Below are 19,158 nucleotides of genomic sequence, written 5' to 3'. Positions count from 1 at the left end.
CCCACAGAATTCAGAAAAACCCAAGAGCTCCAAGACCTACAGGGTTTATTTATTTATTCTAGTTTAACCCCAGTGACACCCCCACCCCCCATTCCTCACAAGACGACCAATCTCACGACTTGTGCAAGCACTTCCTTGCCTGTATTTTCTGTGTATTACAGCATTTTTTACAATCCAAAAAGCAGCATACAAAAGCATACAGTTTCATTTGCTCAATATTAACATCCTTAAAAGACAATAAGATAAAAATAAATCCTTGCACTTCAGTAACACCACAATTGGGGGAATTACGTTTCCAGATATGTTTCAGATTTGCACTTATGCTGCCAGCTGCCTTTACACTTGTGCTACTGCAGAAAAAAGCCTGCCCCCACAACTAAAGGTCTTTATTCTACACAGAGGCCAGCTCACCTTACTCCTGAAAGATGGAGCTTTAGTCAGCTGTTCACACAATAAACAGCTGTGGATGTATGGAAAACCTATTACCACTGTCAGAAAATGAAAGATGGCAAGTGGTTTATGTTTATGATGGAAAAAAGTCTCAACAAGTATTTCAATATATTCAGAGGGATTCTTTCCCCACCCCCACCCCCCGGCTCCTTTTCATACCCATCTTGTATGAGCCTTCAAAATTAGTCTGTGTAAATAGCATGATAAATGTAATCAACCTCAGATTGCCAAAAACAGGCTATGCCCCTGCTAACTGCCAGTGTGAAATGTGAGACCATTAGCAAGAGGAACGGCGAAGTCATCACTATCAGACAGGGTTAATAAAGATTTTCCTACAGGTCCTGTTTCCACTCTTAAGTGAAACACTAGGTGGGTCAGTATAAATCTAACAGGGTAGATATATATCAACTCTGAACATTGTCAACAGAAGAAAAAAGTTATTTTACCTTTCTGGTATGTTCAAAAATTTCACAGCTTTCATTGATGTTTCTTGGGTTTTTTCTTTCTAAAACAGCCTGCCAATTATGGTACAGTTCCTGGTTTGATAATTTATTTGAGGTATGAACTTCAATGACGACCAAGATACAGCACACGCATACTTTATTCCGTCTACTGAGGAAATACATGTTTTGGTAAGCGACCAGGTTAAGTGAAGCTATTCCAACTTCCTGCTGAGGTTTCTCCTTTGTGTTGTGTTCACTCTCTCCATATGCATCAAATTAAAGCAGGCTTAATCAAGATGTACCTACCTGCATGCAGGATAATCAGAATGCAAAAAGGTATTAAAAAGTTTGCAATCATCAAGACTGCAAGTTTTTAGCAATTAAGAGTTGAAGGATTTTAAAAAGTTCACAACCATTGTAATGAGATCAACACCGCATTCTACTTACAAATAGGTAGCTTAAATCTCAACTGTCTCTTCAAAATGAACAGCATGGTGGCCAAGTTTACCTCTGTCTTCTCATCACTACTACATGGGAGGGGGAAGGCACAGAAGAAAATTAACTGAAACCATCATGAAGCTCAATGAGAAGCACAGCATGGAACTGTATATTCACCATCATTCATCATATAAGTTTTTCCTTTTTTTAAGGATGACAGTATTTCCAAAACTGACACACTGCTTTTAGTTGTTTTTGGTTGGGCTTTTTTTAAGTTTAATTTCCCAATTTACTAAGCGTTCACAATGGTCTAAGTCAACAATCGTAGAATCACAGAATGGTTAGGGTTGGAAAGGACCTTAAGATCATCTAGTTCCAACCCCCTGCCATTAGCAGGGAAATAGTCACTACTACCTAAAAGCGAAGTTTCATACACAAGATTTCAGTGAACAATGGTTCTTCTGAGGCCTCCCAGCAGCCAAGGTTTCAACCATTATACACAGAACAGCATCTTTTTATTACCTGCTGCAGTGCTATTCTTGCAAAAACACTATTAAGCAGCACCTCTTAAAGATTCAGACCAGTCAATTCTGTGCCTGTTGTTTCTGCCCAAGTATTGTGCACTAAAACAGACCCGGTACTTGCATCCTAAATCTGTAAGAGATTCAACTTGATGGAAACCCATCAAATCACTGTACATGCTCTTAAGCTCTTCTGGGATGCACTCAGCAGAAATTGTGTGGTAAAAGTAATTTCATGAGTCCCTGCTCCTAGTCTGCACACAATTCTATCTTTAAAGATTGATACATTTAAAGAGACTACCACATGAACTAAACCTGCCATCCGCACAGTGTAGCTGACAAGGGCTCTGGCCTGAATTCAGATAGTGCTGAAGTGGCTAAAAGTACATGAACACTTTCAGCAGTAGTAGTAGCTATCTGAACCAGTATGACCTTTTCCTCCTATCTTCAAAATCTAAAATCCAAGAGTTGTCTGAGACTTCGCTACTAGGTCAAACAACCTGTATAACTTCACACTTCCTGCAGCAACAAAGACTGTGCAAAGGCACAGCTGGTGGCACATTCATTGCTCTGCAGAAACTGCGCTGTGGACAGTCCCCCAGCAGTGACTGTAAGTAATCCGCAGGACTTCACCCCCCCGGTGGAAAGCAGTCAGCTGTCTCGAGGAGGTGAGAGATGAAGGTCTGATGAGAGGAAATAGCAGCGAGCAGCTGAGGCACAGCAGCTCCTGGCTACGCACCCACAGGCGGCATTCTCACTTCCAGCTGGTGCGAGGGTATTTACGTAATGGCTCTGGAGGGCTTTGGCAAGGATGGCAAGTGCAAGCCAGGATTCCTGAACCAGTTCTGCAGAGTTCTGAACCTGTGAGCGAATCCATGTACAAACACTTAGGTACGTTCTTCTGGGGTTTGGTGGTAGACCTTTCCACTCAACCCCAGCGCCCTGATGAGAATATCCACTCTCAGGTCTCTGCTCACTTAACAAACATTAATCCCAGTAAGGTTTAAGTCTGGCAGGTTTGAGGAGTCTCACTCAACTGCAGTGCACAAAAATCACAAATTTCACCCTCTTAAGTGCCTTTCCAATAAAATAATGCTTTTTCACTGAGGCAAAAATAGTTTTCCCCAGATTGAACACAAACCAGACTCAGTTATAACTTAAAATGCTTTTTCTAGACTAACCTGAAACTATGTCACAATCTTGGATTTGTGCAAATACAGTAATTACAGCACACACGTCCAAGCATAGCAGATGACAGAACTTAAGAATTTCATGAAGATAAAAGGAAGCCTACAAGCACTGCTCCTCTCCTCTTGCCCCACTCAGGACCCGTAAGCCTTCATTCTTTCTGGGGTAGTACTTATTACACTGAATACAACTTACACAAGCTTCAAAATGAAACACTTCTGTTTTATTTGACTATGTTTAAAGAACCTATTGCATTACTCATGGGGATCACTCTTTCTCCTATTTGTTCACTTCATGTGAGCAACAGCACTGTGCATAGCTCAATACCCTGTTTCAAACAGCCCATTTCCCCTGATTGTATCTGTCTTCAAAACAGCAGAGGAAGTGGGAGTAGAAGTGGAGTGGTTAAAAGACAGACAGCCACGAAACCACATTAACTGGCACAAAAATGGAAAGACTGATAATTCTCTTAAATGGACAAGAGTCCAAGCTGGTACTTCTTTAACAAACTTGGCTTGCAGAAATCACAGCCGGGTTATGAGAGTACACATCAAACACCTGTGATCAGCTAACACATGATTTGACAGAAAGAAGCCATCTAATTTCATAAGACTGTCAGCAGTGGAGCAGGAAAGATACCAGACTAAGTAACTTCACCTTCCTCAAACGGAAATATTTCATTTAGGAGCCTGGATAAACATGTACACCAAGCACCACTGGCAGAGGTCAGGAAGGAACTAGACACTTGAACCAGGGTCATGTCCAGCAGGAGACAACCAGGAGAGGCTGAGTACCCCACTTTAAGCTCTGTACAACTTACGCATCTGGCCTCTCCCTCATGCATGACAGCCACAATGTTTAGGGAAAGCCATAGGAGGGCTTTAGCAAGTAGGCAACCCAGAGTAGCAAGTAGGCAATCCTTCTGCATGAAAGCAGTCTACTGCTGAAAGCAAGCCAGTAATAAGCTTTAATCTCCCCCAGAGCAAGCAGGTGAGAAAGCCAAAGCATCATCCCCCAGGCAGGCCCACATAAAGCCCCATGAAACCTCTCTTTATGGTAAAGGGAAGCCATTTCTGCCCTGAAAATGAACTCATCTGCACTGTGAAGTGTGCAACAGGGCTTCCAATGCACCTTTTCCCTCCACCAGTTATAGGCAAGCCTAGTTCTGCATTAGTTAAGTCCATCTGGAAGAGATCACACATCGGCTTTGAGTCCTGAAAACTGATCATTTCAGTAAACATGCCTCACTTAGCAGAGCAGCTGTCTGTCATTTAGCTTCCACAGTAAGCAAGTTATACAAAAGCAACAACATTCTGCTCAATTGCTGTTTTACTTGGGGAAGCAATAATGATACTGGAACCCCACAAAGCTATTTTAGACTCTCACTGAGGTCCATACCAAAAGTACCTGGTTAAAAAGCAATAAGGGTTTTTTCCTTCTATGTGCTAGCCCTACAAACTTAGCTTGAGATCTGAGTTATGCTACGTCATTCTCTTCTCAGGCACAACTACCAGTAATAAAGACTATGCAAGGCAACTGCAATCTCTGCTACACCACCATGACCCTACAGCCTCCAGTGAGACTGCTGAGTAGCAACAGATCCAAGAAGCAAAGAGGAGACTCCAGCTTGTTCTTAGCTATGTTGGCTCAGCAGGCATAACCAGACAAAAAGCTGTGAACATTTAGTTTAGCAACTGAAGTCAACAGCTATGAATGAAAACAAACATCACACACATTATTTGGCCAGCAAACTACTGCATAGTAAAGAGAAAAATTGCCTGGAAAATCTATGTTATACACAAGTATGCTGAAGCTCAGTGCCATCTCAAAAGAAGGGCAAAGATATGAAAAAAGCACCTTTTGTAACACCTATGGCAGAGAGGGAGACATGATTATGTACATCTGGAGTAAACAGTTAGGTATTTACTTCCCCTTTCCTGTACTCTTAAAGATTTGTCTGGTTTCTTTTAACCACTTGAATGTGAGAGGTACTCATCACTTGGCCAAGGTTTTGTAAGACATTGTGGATGAAGTGATGTGGATGTGGATGAAGTGATGTGGATGAAAGACTACTCACTTAGAGGCCCAACACACAGCCTGGGCTCAGGAATGGCCTGGAACAAACAGGCCACCTTCTGCCACAAGTGAATTACAAGATAAAGCAGCCATCTCCTTTCCCCAGGTACCAGTCAGGTCTTCATGGTCACTTTAAGCCAGCCTAAGTGTGTCTGACACAGAAAGAAGCACTGCCCTTCTCAGTGCCCCCCTCTTGCAATCTCCTTTCCCTTGAATCAACAGTAGCATTTTCTCAGCCAATAAACCAGGTAAAACTCACCCAGCAAGATCTGACTTCATAAGTAGGCCAGTTTTCTGGCTCACCATGCAGCTCCACAAGCCCTGGCACAAGTTGCAAGCTTGAGAACTGCAGCATCCCTTTGCCAGCAGCCTGCATTTAAACCAGCCTAAAGCAACCATGTAACTTCAGGGTGAATAACACACAGTGGTCTTCACAGTGGGTGAAGTTTGTAAATGACAATCATGAGAAAATAACCTTTCCAAAATACAAGTTTGTAAGCACAGGCACACACATTTTATTTTCTAAGAGTTACACAATGAGGCACAGAGCAGTAAATGAGTCATGGCGCAGCAAATGAGTCAGTTATTTAATTTACCATATTCATGACAAATATTTCACAATGGAAAACATTTATTTTGATAGGCCTGTTTCATAGTCCATCCTTGAAAGAGTTCAACAAGTGACAAGAGAGAGCAAGTCTGCTGGAATGGGCTCTTACAGGAGGACTCCTGTGCTCACAGTCCTGCTGTGCTGCTCTATCCGCGTACGTTTCCCCAGGGCAGCAGGCTTGGCCAACCAGGAATGTGCCCCCTCCCTAGAAGAAGGGATGGGCACATTGTAACTGGAAATACAGTTTCAACTTTTCTCACAGTAAAGGTTTATGGCCTTTGTAATTTATAATCTTTGTCAGGCAACCTAAGGTTACCAGCCTTAGAAAGAAGACAGACACGAGGCTTGTATTTTAGTTTTAAACCTGTGCTTACAAAGAACATAGAATACTGGCCTTGGCCTTTGATCACTCCACTATCTTTACAACAAAGACGAGGTTTTGCAGGCCTGTGCAAGAGCCTCTGAACAGCAAGACATGCACAGCTCAAGCCAGTGGAAGCCCTGTACCACTGTACCAGCATGCCCATGTCAAGGCTGGTAAGTTGTAATCACCACACCAGACACTGTTAAGACACCTACAACACACATTACTAACAAACCCCAGAGCAGTCCCCTGCTCACAAACATGTATTTGGTCCTGCTGGAAAGCAAACTGACCAAAGGTCCAGCAGTGCTTACGCCTGAGGAGGAGGAGCTGCTCAGAGCTGAGAGCAGGGTGCAAGGGCTCTGCAGGGGACAAGCCCATCAAAGGCCTCTCCAGAGTGTGCTGAACATGCTTCTGGCAACTTAACACTACTTGTAAGCACTACTGATGAAGATTAAATTGCAGGCTACCTCCACAGCAGTCCCACTCCACAACACACTGCAAACATACCCTTCCCACTGTACTGTTGGCATTTCAAACCAGCATCAGCTACAATACTGACTGCAGTGATGGATCTGCTCTTTCTGACTTATTCACTCACACCCATCCCCATGCTCAGGACATTCATTTCCCCACCAAGGCTGAACACGGTGCTATCCCTCCAGGCTGCTGGCCCAAAACACAGCTACAGATAGTCACCCATGCCTACCAATCAAGCTACATGCGTGCTAAACTAACATGCAGGCTTCTTTTTCTACTCTTACACGGCTGACTCTCCCACCTTGTTCACCCATTAACTTTTGCCTGAGGGGTTTATGTTGTATCACACTACCCGTCCCACATCACCACCACCTCCTCGCTCCCACAGCCAAGTCACTGAGCACGTCAAGGCCCTTGCCTGGAATGTGGTTCTGCCATTGGGCCTTTGCTGGTTCCAGTGTAGTATCATACTGGGACAGCTCTCACCAAGGTCTCCAGAGGAGATCTTTTCTGGATGTGTTTCAGGTTTTGGATTCCTGTACCTTTCAGCCCTTCTATAAATTGATGATTCCTCTCCTAGAACTTTATAGACTTTTACTGGCTTTTGCAGTTTTCTTTTACTTCCTAAAAATCACAGTTCAATGTCTCATTGTGAAGTCATCCTCCTCTGCTTCCTTTCAATAGACATTTCTCAACACTTTATCTCTACTTCTTCACTTCCTTTTGTTATTCAAGGAGGGAGGGGAAGCTGGACTTCATAACAGGCACAATTCACTGAAGTCCATGCCCATGATTCACATCTTTCCATTCATCCAGTCTAACATTTCACTAGCTCCCATTTCACACTTTGAGTAATCAGGAAGTAGCAGCTTTGATCTCACTGCCATCTTCCTACTTTTCAGCTTACTGTACACCCTAGGAATATTCAGGTTCCTAACCACATCAGCACCCTTCCTTGTCCCCCCATGCATATACAAGAACTTCCTCTTGAGCCAAACTAAACTCTGGATCTCTTAGTTACTGAGATTACAACGCTCACATTTGTTCTACATTTCCAATCTTTACAATTTATCTTTGACCGCTACCAATGACAAGTTTGTCTTCCACATGGCCTCTTCTTAGCCACAGGAAAAAATTCGCCAGTCCTTTTGATCACCATTGTAACAACTCAGACAGATCTCTTCCTCTTTCCTCTTCCTACCTTTGTCTAATAAAGCTATGCATCATGCTTCATCAAATTCCTGTCTTTCCTCACTGTACTCTCCATCCTTATTCCCAGGTCAGCACAATATACAGCCCCAGGGGAAAAAAAAATAAAATCTCTGTTGTTTGCAAGGTTGGGTACCACAAATATTCACTATTGTGGGAAAAAAAAGAAAAATATAAGAAAACATGTCTCCTCTTTTTGCAATATACAGTGCTTAAAATTAAGCCATTTATTGCTTGTTGAGGAGAATTAAGCCAGTTTCACTATGGCTTACAGTAATTCAGTTATGTCCTATCATCTTATCAATGCACATTTAACTATGAATAAATCCATTTCAAGCATTTGTACAAAATGAAGTCAATGGTTTTGTTTTACCACTGTAATGACTGAGCCGCCATGACTCAACAGAACAGGAGCTTCTGCTTCTGATAAAGTACCATCTGACAAATACCCTTCAAATAGAAAGTCAGCGCTTTCTGAAAAACAGTGTTTCTGTGCGTCAGACACCTTATTTTTAAAGCTGAAATGGGGACATAAGTTGAAAAGAGAGCCCAAGAGAACGCCCACTCGGTAACTTTAAACATATTACATGATTTCAAAAGCCAAAAGACAGCTGAGTTAGTTTTGCCCACCTGCTTCGTGTGGTAGGACAGAATGTATCAGCTTCCCTGACTTTACTGATACCCTCACAGGACAGACCATGTAGAGGAAGAAGTCATTCAGACTATATCCTCCTTAAAATACACTTCTTCAGGACTTACTGAGGTCTTTGACCTTCACTTTAACTCAGAAATCACCACTCCCCCACTTACTTTCCTAGCCTCTCATCTATAAAGGTCAAAGCATTTGCCACCTCTCTTCTCTTCAAGTACATCTTATCCAGTGAGCCAAACTCTTGTTTACTCCTAAGCACTTCTTCACTCCTGCCACCAAATAGCCACTTGTATTTATTATCTACCTAATTAGAAATCAAGCCTGTGAATTACTGCCAGGATACATGACAATATAAAGTTTGATCACTGAAAACTTGTCTGTAAAACTAACCTATATGCTGCTTTTTAATTTTTTAAGTAGCACTAATGGGTTATTCTCAGCTTCCTTACCCAATCAAACTGCCATGGCATCTGTTACATCAAGTCTCACTCCTAGTCACTTCCCTCCATTTATGCATTAGTAGCAAATTTAGCTGAAGTCACCTCTTAATTCAGGCATTTAGATGTCCGCGGTAAAGCTGCACAATGGCTCTCACACAAATCATTGCTTGCAGTAACAAAGCTAAATAACAGCTACATATTTTAGCTCATCCTCATCCCTCTGCTATAGAAGAGGCAAAACTGAAGTTTCATGCTTTTGTGTAATACAGCTAAATCCAGGCACAGACACAGAATATAATGCACTTGATATTTTATCCCCAAGACATTAATTGTAGCCAGTTTGCAAGGTTTCAGTTTACAACCTAAATCAATGGAGGAACTGAGACTCATTTTGCATGTACAACATGCAGCACAGACAGCTGTCCCAGTTGTCAATGGTCATAACACAGTATTTCAGCATAAAAGCATTCCAGGTTTCCTGTTTTTAGCTAATATATTAAACAATTCATTTAGACTATTGATTTTTCCCTGTTGTTGAACTCTTAAAATCAGCAGACTCGGCAGAATTGTCTTGAAGAAGCATAAGCCATGTTTAATGTGGTCACTGAGGCCAACTTTGTAAATATGCAGATGAGTGTTTAACTAAGAGTACTTTTCACCCTCCCAAAGCAGCACATTGTATTCCACAAACAGGAGAAGCAAAATAAGTACTTCACTGAGGCAACTGCTGTATAAGTAATCAATGGCTTACTGTAAGCTTCTCTGCTCAACTTTGCTGAATTGCTCATGTTTTCTAGAAGATTCCAGGAAGTTTATCTGTAGTTGTGTTTGTTAATGAGTTCTTAATATTAACATTTTATCCATGGTCCTTTCATAGCCAAAGCTGCAGCTAAATAGCAAAAATGACCAACCACTAAGCATATGAAACCCTGAAGACGACACTACCTTCATTTATTTATATCTGTCTTCCATAAATGTACTGTCCCATCACTGAATATGGATTGTGCTCTATGAACTTTAGGGCAGTCAAAATATCAAAGCTGAATGTAGAAATTAAATACTAACAATAATTACCAAGCTGATAACAGTAACTGTAAACTAACAACTGTGAAGCTGCTCTCGACAGAGGTATGCTAGAAGCTGAGGCGCTGAAAAGAGTCTGTGTTGCCACTGTGCCTTGCACACACAGCTGAACGCTGTTATGCAGAGAGAAGGCAAGCCTCTAGTACAAAGTAAGAGGCAAATTTCACACACATGGAAACAAATCTGAGAGAGCCAGTGCTGGTAAAGGTCTTAACCCAAACCCTCGCTTTTAACACAAGTTTAAATACACAAAAATAATTGGAATACTCTGTTACAGATTGTAATTTTGTCTCACACATTATAAAACAGTTTATCCAATTTTAAGTGCCTCAATGGTCAAATATCCCTTATTTCATTAGTCAGTATAAATTAAAGACTGTAGTCAGCTGCACAATTCCTGCAGTTTCTGCACTATATTTCCAATACTACCGGCTGTCAGTAAGCAGTTAGCAGTTAAACTTGGCATGTGTACAACAAAGCGTCTCATTTCTTAGAAGTCATACAGCTATGCAACATTTGTTTTTCCCAGCTTTTAAAACAATCCTTTAAATGCAATTAACTTTGGTCAAAAAAAAAAATAAATTATAAAGGTATGTATTAATGCCTGCTTCTGTGAAATTTATTCTTACTATGCCATTTTTTCCCCACTTAAGTTTTCCAATTCCATAACATATTAAAGGTCTGACACCAATTAATAATGAAAGATGACTTATGTAAACAGGCAGACTGTTAAATAAAGCAGGACAAAAGGTAAGTCACCTGAATTTTTATCACATTAATTCAGTAAATGAGCTTCCAATTTACCCAATCAGCGCACTCTACTACTGCAAATTTAAACTTACTGACAGGTTGTATTTTATCCTTCCAATTAACATCAGATCTTCCCAATCACTGCCCATGTATTTCCAAAGCAACAATTTCTAGATATTTCAAGACTGCCAAATGTACTTACTTGCAACATAGGGGTTAGAGTGAAAAAATTACTAAAAATTTTAAAATAAGTGTTGCTTTTCGAAGTGTATGATGGTGTTCACCTCAATTACATTAAAATATACTTTAAATACTGTAAAAGATTCCCCTTTTTCAGAGTTTTCCATTTTTCAGAAGGGTTTAATAAAGCATGGGTAAAAGCCCACAGTAGAAGACGCTTTGGTCTATACGGAATTCTGTCAAACCAGAAAGTCTTTTATACAGCCGCTCAGCTCCCACAGCAGGCCTTTTATCAGTTCTAACTTAACCACAAAGGAATTCCCTACACTGTAGTTACTATTAGAAGGCTACACTTCTCTGGTCTTTTTGCAGATTTGCAGGATTAAATCAGGAAAAAAAGCTCTATTTTAAAATAGGGTCTTACATCACAGTTATTCTAGATTTCCTGGTCTTCAGTAGGAGGGCCAAAGCAACAAAGACTGGATGTGCATTGCTGCTCCATTGGAGGACAGCAGGGTAATGCACCACAAGGGCAGCTCATAAATCATGGTAATTGGCATGTAGCTCGAAGGAGAATGCAAACCAGCGTACAGTACCAGCCAACATCCCTAGTGATCCAGGTCACAGAAGGTTATGAAGCCAAGTCAAGGGCTGCAAATGTATCCAGCTGAGAGAAGCATTTTATGTAGGTAGTCTTAGATAGCAAACCGAGAGGAAAAACTGGAAGTTCAAGGGGACAGATCTCCCAGAACAACAAGTGCAGTTGTTGGACAGTACTCAAGTATTCACGTGCTGTCAGGCTGATGGCATTCCAAGCAATCAGAATTCACATTAAATCTATACCCGTTGTACATGAAAGCTTTTTAAAATTTCAAATTAGCTGCTGTCACACATAGCATATTCATAAATTAGGATTGCTTTTGTCAGTTAAAATAGTGTGGTCCCTTTTTTCCTTTTGTTTTTGTTTGTGGCTTTGCCTTAAAAAAAAAAAAAAAGGAAAAATCCAGTAAATATTAAACCTAATCCCCAAAGAAAAACAACAGCTAAAAAGAAAGAAAGTAAAGGGACATCAGCTGCATTCCTATACTACCATAAATTTGCTCTCATTTTGGTACACTACTACAAAGCTTCACAATTTAATCTTGACATAACTAGACTACCCAGACAGGAGGTGACATTAAAATTGAACCCATGCAGACATATCTTACAGTCTGCTGTAAGATATACTTTGCCCTTCACCAGTAAAAACTGCTGTACCTAATAATACACTATCCACTCAAAGCAGGTTATATTTTTTAAATTAGAACTTCACCAGAGTCTTAACTAACGGTTCAATTTTAACATGTCTGTTGAAAAAAAAACAAAACAAACAAAAAAACCCACAAACAAATGACACCACAAGACACAGCAACTGGCTCCTGAATTTTAAGGGAACTAGTTTGTCTAATGCTGACTTTTAAATAGTTCCAACTTACTTTCACACACAGATTTTGCTTTTAGTTAATTGTTCATCCCTGAAAGTTAAGAGTACAGGGATACAGCGGCACACATAGGCGCCAGCGGCTGGCATGACAACTGGCTCAAATTCAAGAACTGCTACATACCAAAACATCTGATCCATCTACAGAGATGGAATCGCTTTCTAACACAGAACGCAAGTTTTGAAAATGAAAACTGTTTTCTTGGAAGTGAGTAAAGCCTTGAACTTGGAGGGACAGAAATGAAACACGAACACTGACCTTAAACAATGAAAAATTTTGTTATGTAAACACAATATAAAACTATTCCATAGAGGATTCCTTGTTTTAAAAACTGTGATGGGAAGTGATTCACAACTCATTTTCTCCTTAAAACCTATAATTCTAGAGTAGTATTAACACTGTCCTATTACAATTATTTTACTTTTTATACTTACTTTCAAAAGCAATATAAGATTTTATTTTTGTACCTTGAAATCATTCTAAAAAGCTTACTTTTTCTCGAAACCCAGATTGGGTATTTTTAGAAAGACTGAAAAAGGCAGGAACCAGTTTACAAAGTCTTCCACATTTAGTAATCTAGTCTTGAAAGAAAGCTTTTTTCCCTCCCCCTTTCTTCAGGGGTTCCAGAGAAATTACTCAAGGTCAAAGATAGTACATCAGAGCACACAAACTGAAAATAGCTTGAGCATTCCCCTAATTAATGCATTGCATTCCAAATCTAACAAGGAAACTAGAATGCATTCAGATGTCTCCCTTTCAGGAAGAAATATTTCAAAATTAGTTTACTTTTTTCTGTTCCAGAACTTGGAAACATTCATTGGTAGTTACTTCTTAAAGTGAGCTGAAACTGGAATCAATGAAGGTATTTTTGCAAGACTCTACTAGTCTTGGAACTAAGTCAAAATAAGTCCAGCAAAAAGTCAGACATCATTTGTTTACCCTCTTAGCACAATATTGTATTAACAAATTCTGGATTTCTTGCTTTAGTCATACATTCCTAACCAAACCCCAACATCAGGCTGACTGTAGAAGAAACCACGCTTGTTCCATCAGCATGTCACCAGATCAGCTTCTCCTTAGGTAGAGTTTAACACAACCTTTCACCCTTGGAAAAAGATCAATATTTATACCAGAACAATCTGGTATCACAGGACACTGAGAAGTTAATGGAAAACACAGTGCCTACAACTAGGGAAACTTCATTTTGCCACATCACCTTACTTGCATTATTATTTTTTTTGTAACTATATCCATGTGTCCTACAGGTGTTGTCAACAATAAATACATATTGCATGGATCAGCAAAGATCATCATGTCTGCCTAAAAGGTGCATTTCAACTCATGGCATAAAAGTATTTGTGCCAACTTCGCTAATAAAATACTCGGTGTGGTTTTATCAACAGAAAGATGTTTCACATACTGACAGCACTCAACCCTGAACAAAGATAAATTACAGTTCTTTTGCTTGCTCACCTATTTCATATTCAAGTAAAGAGGACTAAAAAGAACAAAAATTATTAACTGGAATCATCATTAATTAAAAGTATCAGAAATTTGCTGACTACAATCACATTCCACCAGAATTACACGCAGCAATTACCAACATGGTCTTGTTAAGCTTTCTCTTCTTCCTCATGAAAATATGACTTCTCCTGGTTTTGAAAGTAATCACCAACTTTCAGCTCTTATTTCAAACGAAGAAAGGAAAAGTGGGGGAATAATCAGCTTTAACAATAGATGATAAAAGAACCTCTGAGTCAGAAGATAAAATACTTCTCTTTAAAAGAAAATCAGAAAAAATAAATGAAATCACAAGTCTTTAACTTCATTTACAAATCAAGTAATGTCCAGGGAGCTCCAACCGTTATGCTACACTTGAGAAACTACACTTTTTCTCTAAAAAGTATTCTGGTTACATCCCCCAACCACCTATCACTGAGGGGCTTTAGAAAAACGGGTCTGCAGCTGCATGCTGATGATGATGCTGGTTGACTGAACCATCTCCCACAGACAAGGCAGGTTTCTAGCTCACAATATTAACATTACATTCTAGAGCTGTGCTAAGTGCCAGCCAATCCTTTACATTATTTTCCTTCCCTAGGAGTCTCTCCCCTCCAACTCACTGCCTTCCATACCTAAGAGGCATGACTACCATGATTATAAAGCCTCAAGCTGCCATGAAAAGGACTGGAATGCCTTAAAGGAAGACCCGTGTGAGCAAGCAGGGTCTAGGCAAGAAGGAATACCCAATCTCAAATTACAGACAGACAAGGATACTCTAGGAGTACTTCTGTGACATATTAAAAAACACTTCAAGTACTTCTAATGTGGATGCAGCTACATCAGTAAAGCTGGGCTTCACAGCACTACATACAGCGAAGGTAGTCCGTCTTTCTCCAAGTAAGAAGGGTCACACCAGCAGAGGCACAGGGCTTTTTTCTTTTCCTAGAATAGCTGCATTATGGGCTCCCGCCAGGTCAAATGTGCTACTGAGGGATCACACCTCTTCCTAACCTTGACAGCCACAGCTGTGACGACAATACAGTACTGTATACTAATTCAGGACTAACCTCAAAAACCAAATATACACTTCACCATCTAAAAGCGTCTGCTATTTCCTGGCATCTTCACAAATTCGGCCAAATGAAACACAGCCAATTTCTAATTTTCCTCCCAGATTGTTGCATTTACTCACAAAGTGCTTTCATGTTTAGACTGTAATTTCTACTAAAAATACTTGGTTTGAAATAAATGAAAAACATGTATGGTACACAAGTTCTGGTTTATGCAGTTGAAAAGGGCTGCTTTAGGAGACTGCATTATGTTTGGGTTGGTTTTTTTTTAATTAACTAAAAAAGAAACTCTAGTTGCAATATATCAAAAGAATATCTAGATGCAATATATCAAAAACTATAAAAACATCAATAAATTAGACACAAATGAAAATGTGAAGCCAAATTCTTTGGGTAAAATAATATTTCAAAATTAAGTGATGATAATTATTATGCTAGGACAATATCATTCGACTTCAAAATAGGCTAGTAGACAACTTTACTACTAAGAACGTTGTTTATGACTATCACTAATGTGTCATCTTCCTTTTATGTAAGATTTTCTTTTCGTCACACACATGAGATGAAGTTGGAGGGGGTCAGTATCACATGAAGATTTTTATCAGGCTGCAGACACAAGGTTTTGAAGTTTTCTCACTTGCAATAAGTGGACATGATAAAATTGCTTGAATGTTTATTTAGGGGTAGGCTGGAAAAAAGGAAAAAAAAGTAAAATTCAGAATGGTTCCATTTAACAACCACTGAACTGAAATGCATGCTTTTCCCTCAGAAATCAAATCCTGCATTCCCTGTTTATAGTAACACTTAAGAGTTACAAGTAAAGCTGTTAGAACTGATGTGTAATAAAATGTACTTTGTCCAATAACTGCACTTTTCCATAGTACAATAGTAAACATTTACAGAGTTTCCATTACTCATACTGCAAAGAACATGAGTTCACATTTATATGGTCACTAAACATGCGCTTACATAAACTCAACATTACATTTTCCGCAATGCTACATATTCAGCCATATTATATGGAACCAATGCCACTCTGTCCCATATAATTCACTGCAGGTGAACTGGCTTTAACAGTTGCACTTTCCCGCTGCACAAGGAGTACAGTGCCAGCAAGAAGGGGCCCTCATGATACAGCTACCTGCCCAAATTACACAAGAACTTTCCTGCAGCAGGACCCAGCCTCTTAAGTGCTCCATGCCTCCCTCACCAGGCAAGCCTAAACCTTCGGTCAGAACAACTGACATGTTTCATATCACCAGTTCCTACTCCTGTTTTTGCACAGCCTTCCAAAGGGGACTCACATAAGATTGGGGGGGGGGAGGGGGGAGCGACGGGACGGGGAGGAGGTGGAGACATCAAAGCAGATGTATTTTCAGCAGCAGGTACAGCATTTGTTCAGAATGTGCTTAAGGGCTTCAGAAGCAACAGTCAACACTTTAGTTGTATTTATGCATATTTTCTTCCTTTGCATTAACCTTTGCCAACATTTCACAGTGCCCACCCCCCTTTTGAAGCCATACAAAAAGTTAAGTTTTTTCCTTTCACAACTGCTCACTGAGGCCTATTCCACCACTGAAAGCAAGCAAGGCAAAGCCCACGCTGGGTGTCTGTCTCCTGGAGAAGATTGCATCTTTTATTTATCGCCCCTTGGCTTTATTTTCACAGTGAATTCCTGGCTTAAATGCAATCAGCCAAGAAACCCTCCCTATGTGCACTGCTGTCATTCCTCATCGCTTGCAAACAGAATCAAGTGCAAGCTAAAGGCAAAGGAAAAAAAAAATCTCAGCACTGCCAACCCAACTATAAAAGCCCTACTTCTGGTTTTGCCAGTCCTGAGGAACCAGAGATGCGCCTCAGACCTTTGGAAACAGAAAGCCAAAAGATGAAACTTCAGAAAGTTAATTAGATTAAAAAAAAAAAAAAAGAAAAAAGTCCCCGTAGGCAGAAGGGAAGGGCACGGAGCCTGGGAGCAGGACACGGCTGCCCTTCGGGAAAAACTGATGGCACGTTTGAGCGCTGCCCGCCAAGTACAACCGGCAGCGGGCAGGACAGAGGTTTGGGGAAAACAGAGGGGGGGATCCCGACGTCCCCCACAAACACACACACACACACACCCCGTGCCGCCGCCGCCAACAAAAGGCGAGCAGCAAGCCTCTTTTGTCTGGCTTCCCTTTTTCGGGGGAGGAGGAGGGGAAGCGACAGAAAACTGGGGGGGGGGGGGGGGGGGGGGGGGGGGGGGAAGAGACACAAATAAACATGAAAATGAGAACAAAGTGCCCGGGTCGCACAAAGAGCATCACCCATCGGTGGGGGGGAGCTGTCTGCCGGGGGTGGCTCCCGGATGGGAATGGGGGGGCTCGCCCGGCAGACAGGCCCCCAAAAGTGGGGTGCACCCACCTCTGCAGCCTTTTAAATATAGGCAGGGAGGAGTTAACCCGGGGAGCCCGCAGCGGGTGAAGAGCAGCGGCAGGCGGTGGGGCTGGGGGGGGAGAAAAGAAGGGGAGGATATTGTTCCAGGAGAAGGAAGAGCGGTGCTTCCCCCCCCCGGTCACGAAGCACTCATCCCAAAGCAACTGCCCCCCGCCACAGACCCCCAGGCGGGGTGGATCGCGCCCCCTCCCTCCGGCTCGCCGCCGCCGCCGCGGCTGCCCTAGAAATGCCTTTGTTCGCGGATCCCCCCTGCACACCCGCTGCTGGGGTCTCACTCCGCTTTTATGTCTTTATTTTGGACGGCGGCGCATCCCGCCCCCCCCTTCCCCCGCCGGCCGCCCTTCTGCTGATTCATTTCCACCAGCGGTCCCCCCGGGATGGGGGGGGGGGATGGCATCTCCTCGCTATTGTGGCTCGGGGTAAAGAGATGACCCGGATTACCGGGGGTGGGCGCTGGAAGAGGGCAGAGCCAAACGGGATTACACAGGCTGGATTACGGGGAGCGGACACGGCGCGCGAATGGGGTGGGGGGGCGAGTTAAAGGGACAGACGGGGGACGGCCCGCCCGGGGGCCGCGGCCGTGTCACAGACTGAGGGAGTTACTCGGTGTCCTGGATGCCAGGCTTAGGAGAACTCCCCCCAGCGCACGGTGCGGAGGAAGGTGGCCGGTCGGCATTACAGCCGGAGAACGAATGGCTAGTACGAGCCGGCCGCAGCTCCCCGCCCGCGCTGCCGGACCCCCAGCCAGAGTCTGCCGGGGCAGGGGAAAGGCTCCGGCCGCCGGGACCATGTAAGGCAGGCAGGCGGGAGGCGACTCCCCGGACGGCAAGCGGGTGATATGCAGGGAGAGACCCTCGGCCGGGGAGGCCGGCGGAGTCCTACCGGGGCGGCGGCGGCGGCCCGGCTCCGGAGCGCGGCCCCGGCCGGTGACTCACCGACTTGCAGGACGTTATCGACGCAGCCGCCGTCGAGCAGAGCGATGCCCCTGCGGAAGGGCAGGCGGTTCTCGTCGGCGGCAGCGGCGGGGTCCGCGGCCCCGCCGGGCGCGGTGGCGACCCCCCCGGCGGCGGCGGCGGGGTCATCTGCGCCGGTGTTGAAGGAGGAGTACATGCAGATCTCCCTCTCACTGCGGGGGAAGGACCAGTAGACGATCCTGCGCTGCACCGGCTCCGGAATCCGCTCGAACCGCTCCTCCACCCTCTGGAACGGCCACTTCTCCGCCACCTTCCGAGCCGCGATGTCCAACAGGGACTCGGGGCTCTGGGTCTTGCCGAGCGGCAGCAGCCCCAGGGCAGCGGCGGCAGCTGCAGAGGAAGGTCCGGCACAGAGCGCCCCGCTGCCGAGTCCGGCGCCGCCCGCCCGCTGTCCCGGCCTGCACGCCGAGCCATAGCCGGGTCTGCAGCAGAGGCGCTTGGCTGGGGGAGGGAGCTGGCCGCGCTCCGCCATGATCGCGCCGCTTCTAAGCAGACAGCGGAAGTGGCTGTACCCTATAAACGGCTCCAGGAAGGCAGCGGACAGCCGCGAGCCCCTCCGGGACACGCCTCCTTCTGCCCTTATATGGTGTTGGGGGGCGGTGCCGGACACCTCCCAGGGGCGGGGGGCAGGGTTTATGCAAAGCAGCGGCACGAACGTAAATAGAGCGGCCCGAGCGGGGCTGGCCCCAGCGGGCGGTGCGCCGCGGTCACCCCTGCCCGCCCCGAGTGACGTCACGCGCGCAAGCCCGGGCGCGCCTCGCTCGCGTGGTGGGAAAAGGGGGCGTGGCCGGCGGCGCCCCTCTTTACAGCCGT

The 19,158-nt window shown here is 43.6% G+C and overlaps 1 protein-coding gene across 2 annotated transcripts in view; it reads right to left on the bottom strand.

The window, feature by feature from the left end:
- The window catches only part of ZSWIM6 (zinc finger SWIM-type containing 6), a 119,473-nt gene extending 100,656 nt beyond the window's left edge, over positions 1–18,817 (bottom strand). For both annotated transcript variants that reach the window (XM_034073133.1, XM_034073134.1), the window contains exon 1: positions 18,307–18,817. In XM_034073133.1, the coding sequence (XP_033929024.1) occupies positions 18,307–18,817 (511 nt within the window). The remainder of the gene's footprint in view (positions 1–18,306) is intronic.
- Positions 18,818–19,158: the final 341 nt, after the last annotated feature.

The sequence above is a fragment of the Melopsittacus undulatus genome, chromosome Z (genome assembly GCF_012275295.1).
Source record: "Melopsittacus undulatus isolate bMelUnd1 chromosome Z, bMelUnd1.mat.Z, whole genome shotgun sequence".
Lineage (NCBI taxonomy): Eukaryota > Metazoa > Chordata > Aves > Psittaciformes > Psittaculidae > Melopsittacus > Melopsittacus undulatus.
Note: the sequence above shows the minus strand (reverse complement) of the source record. Positions and strands in the feature narration are given on the sequence as shown.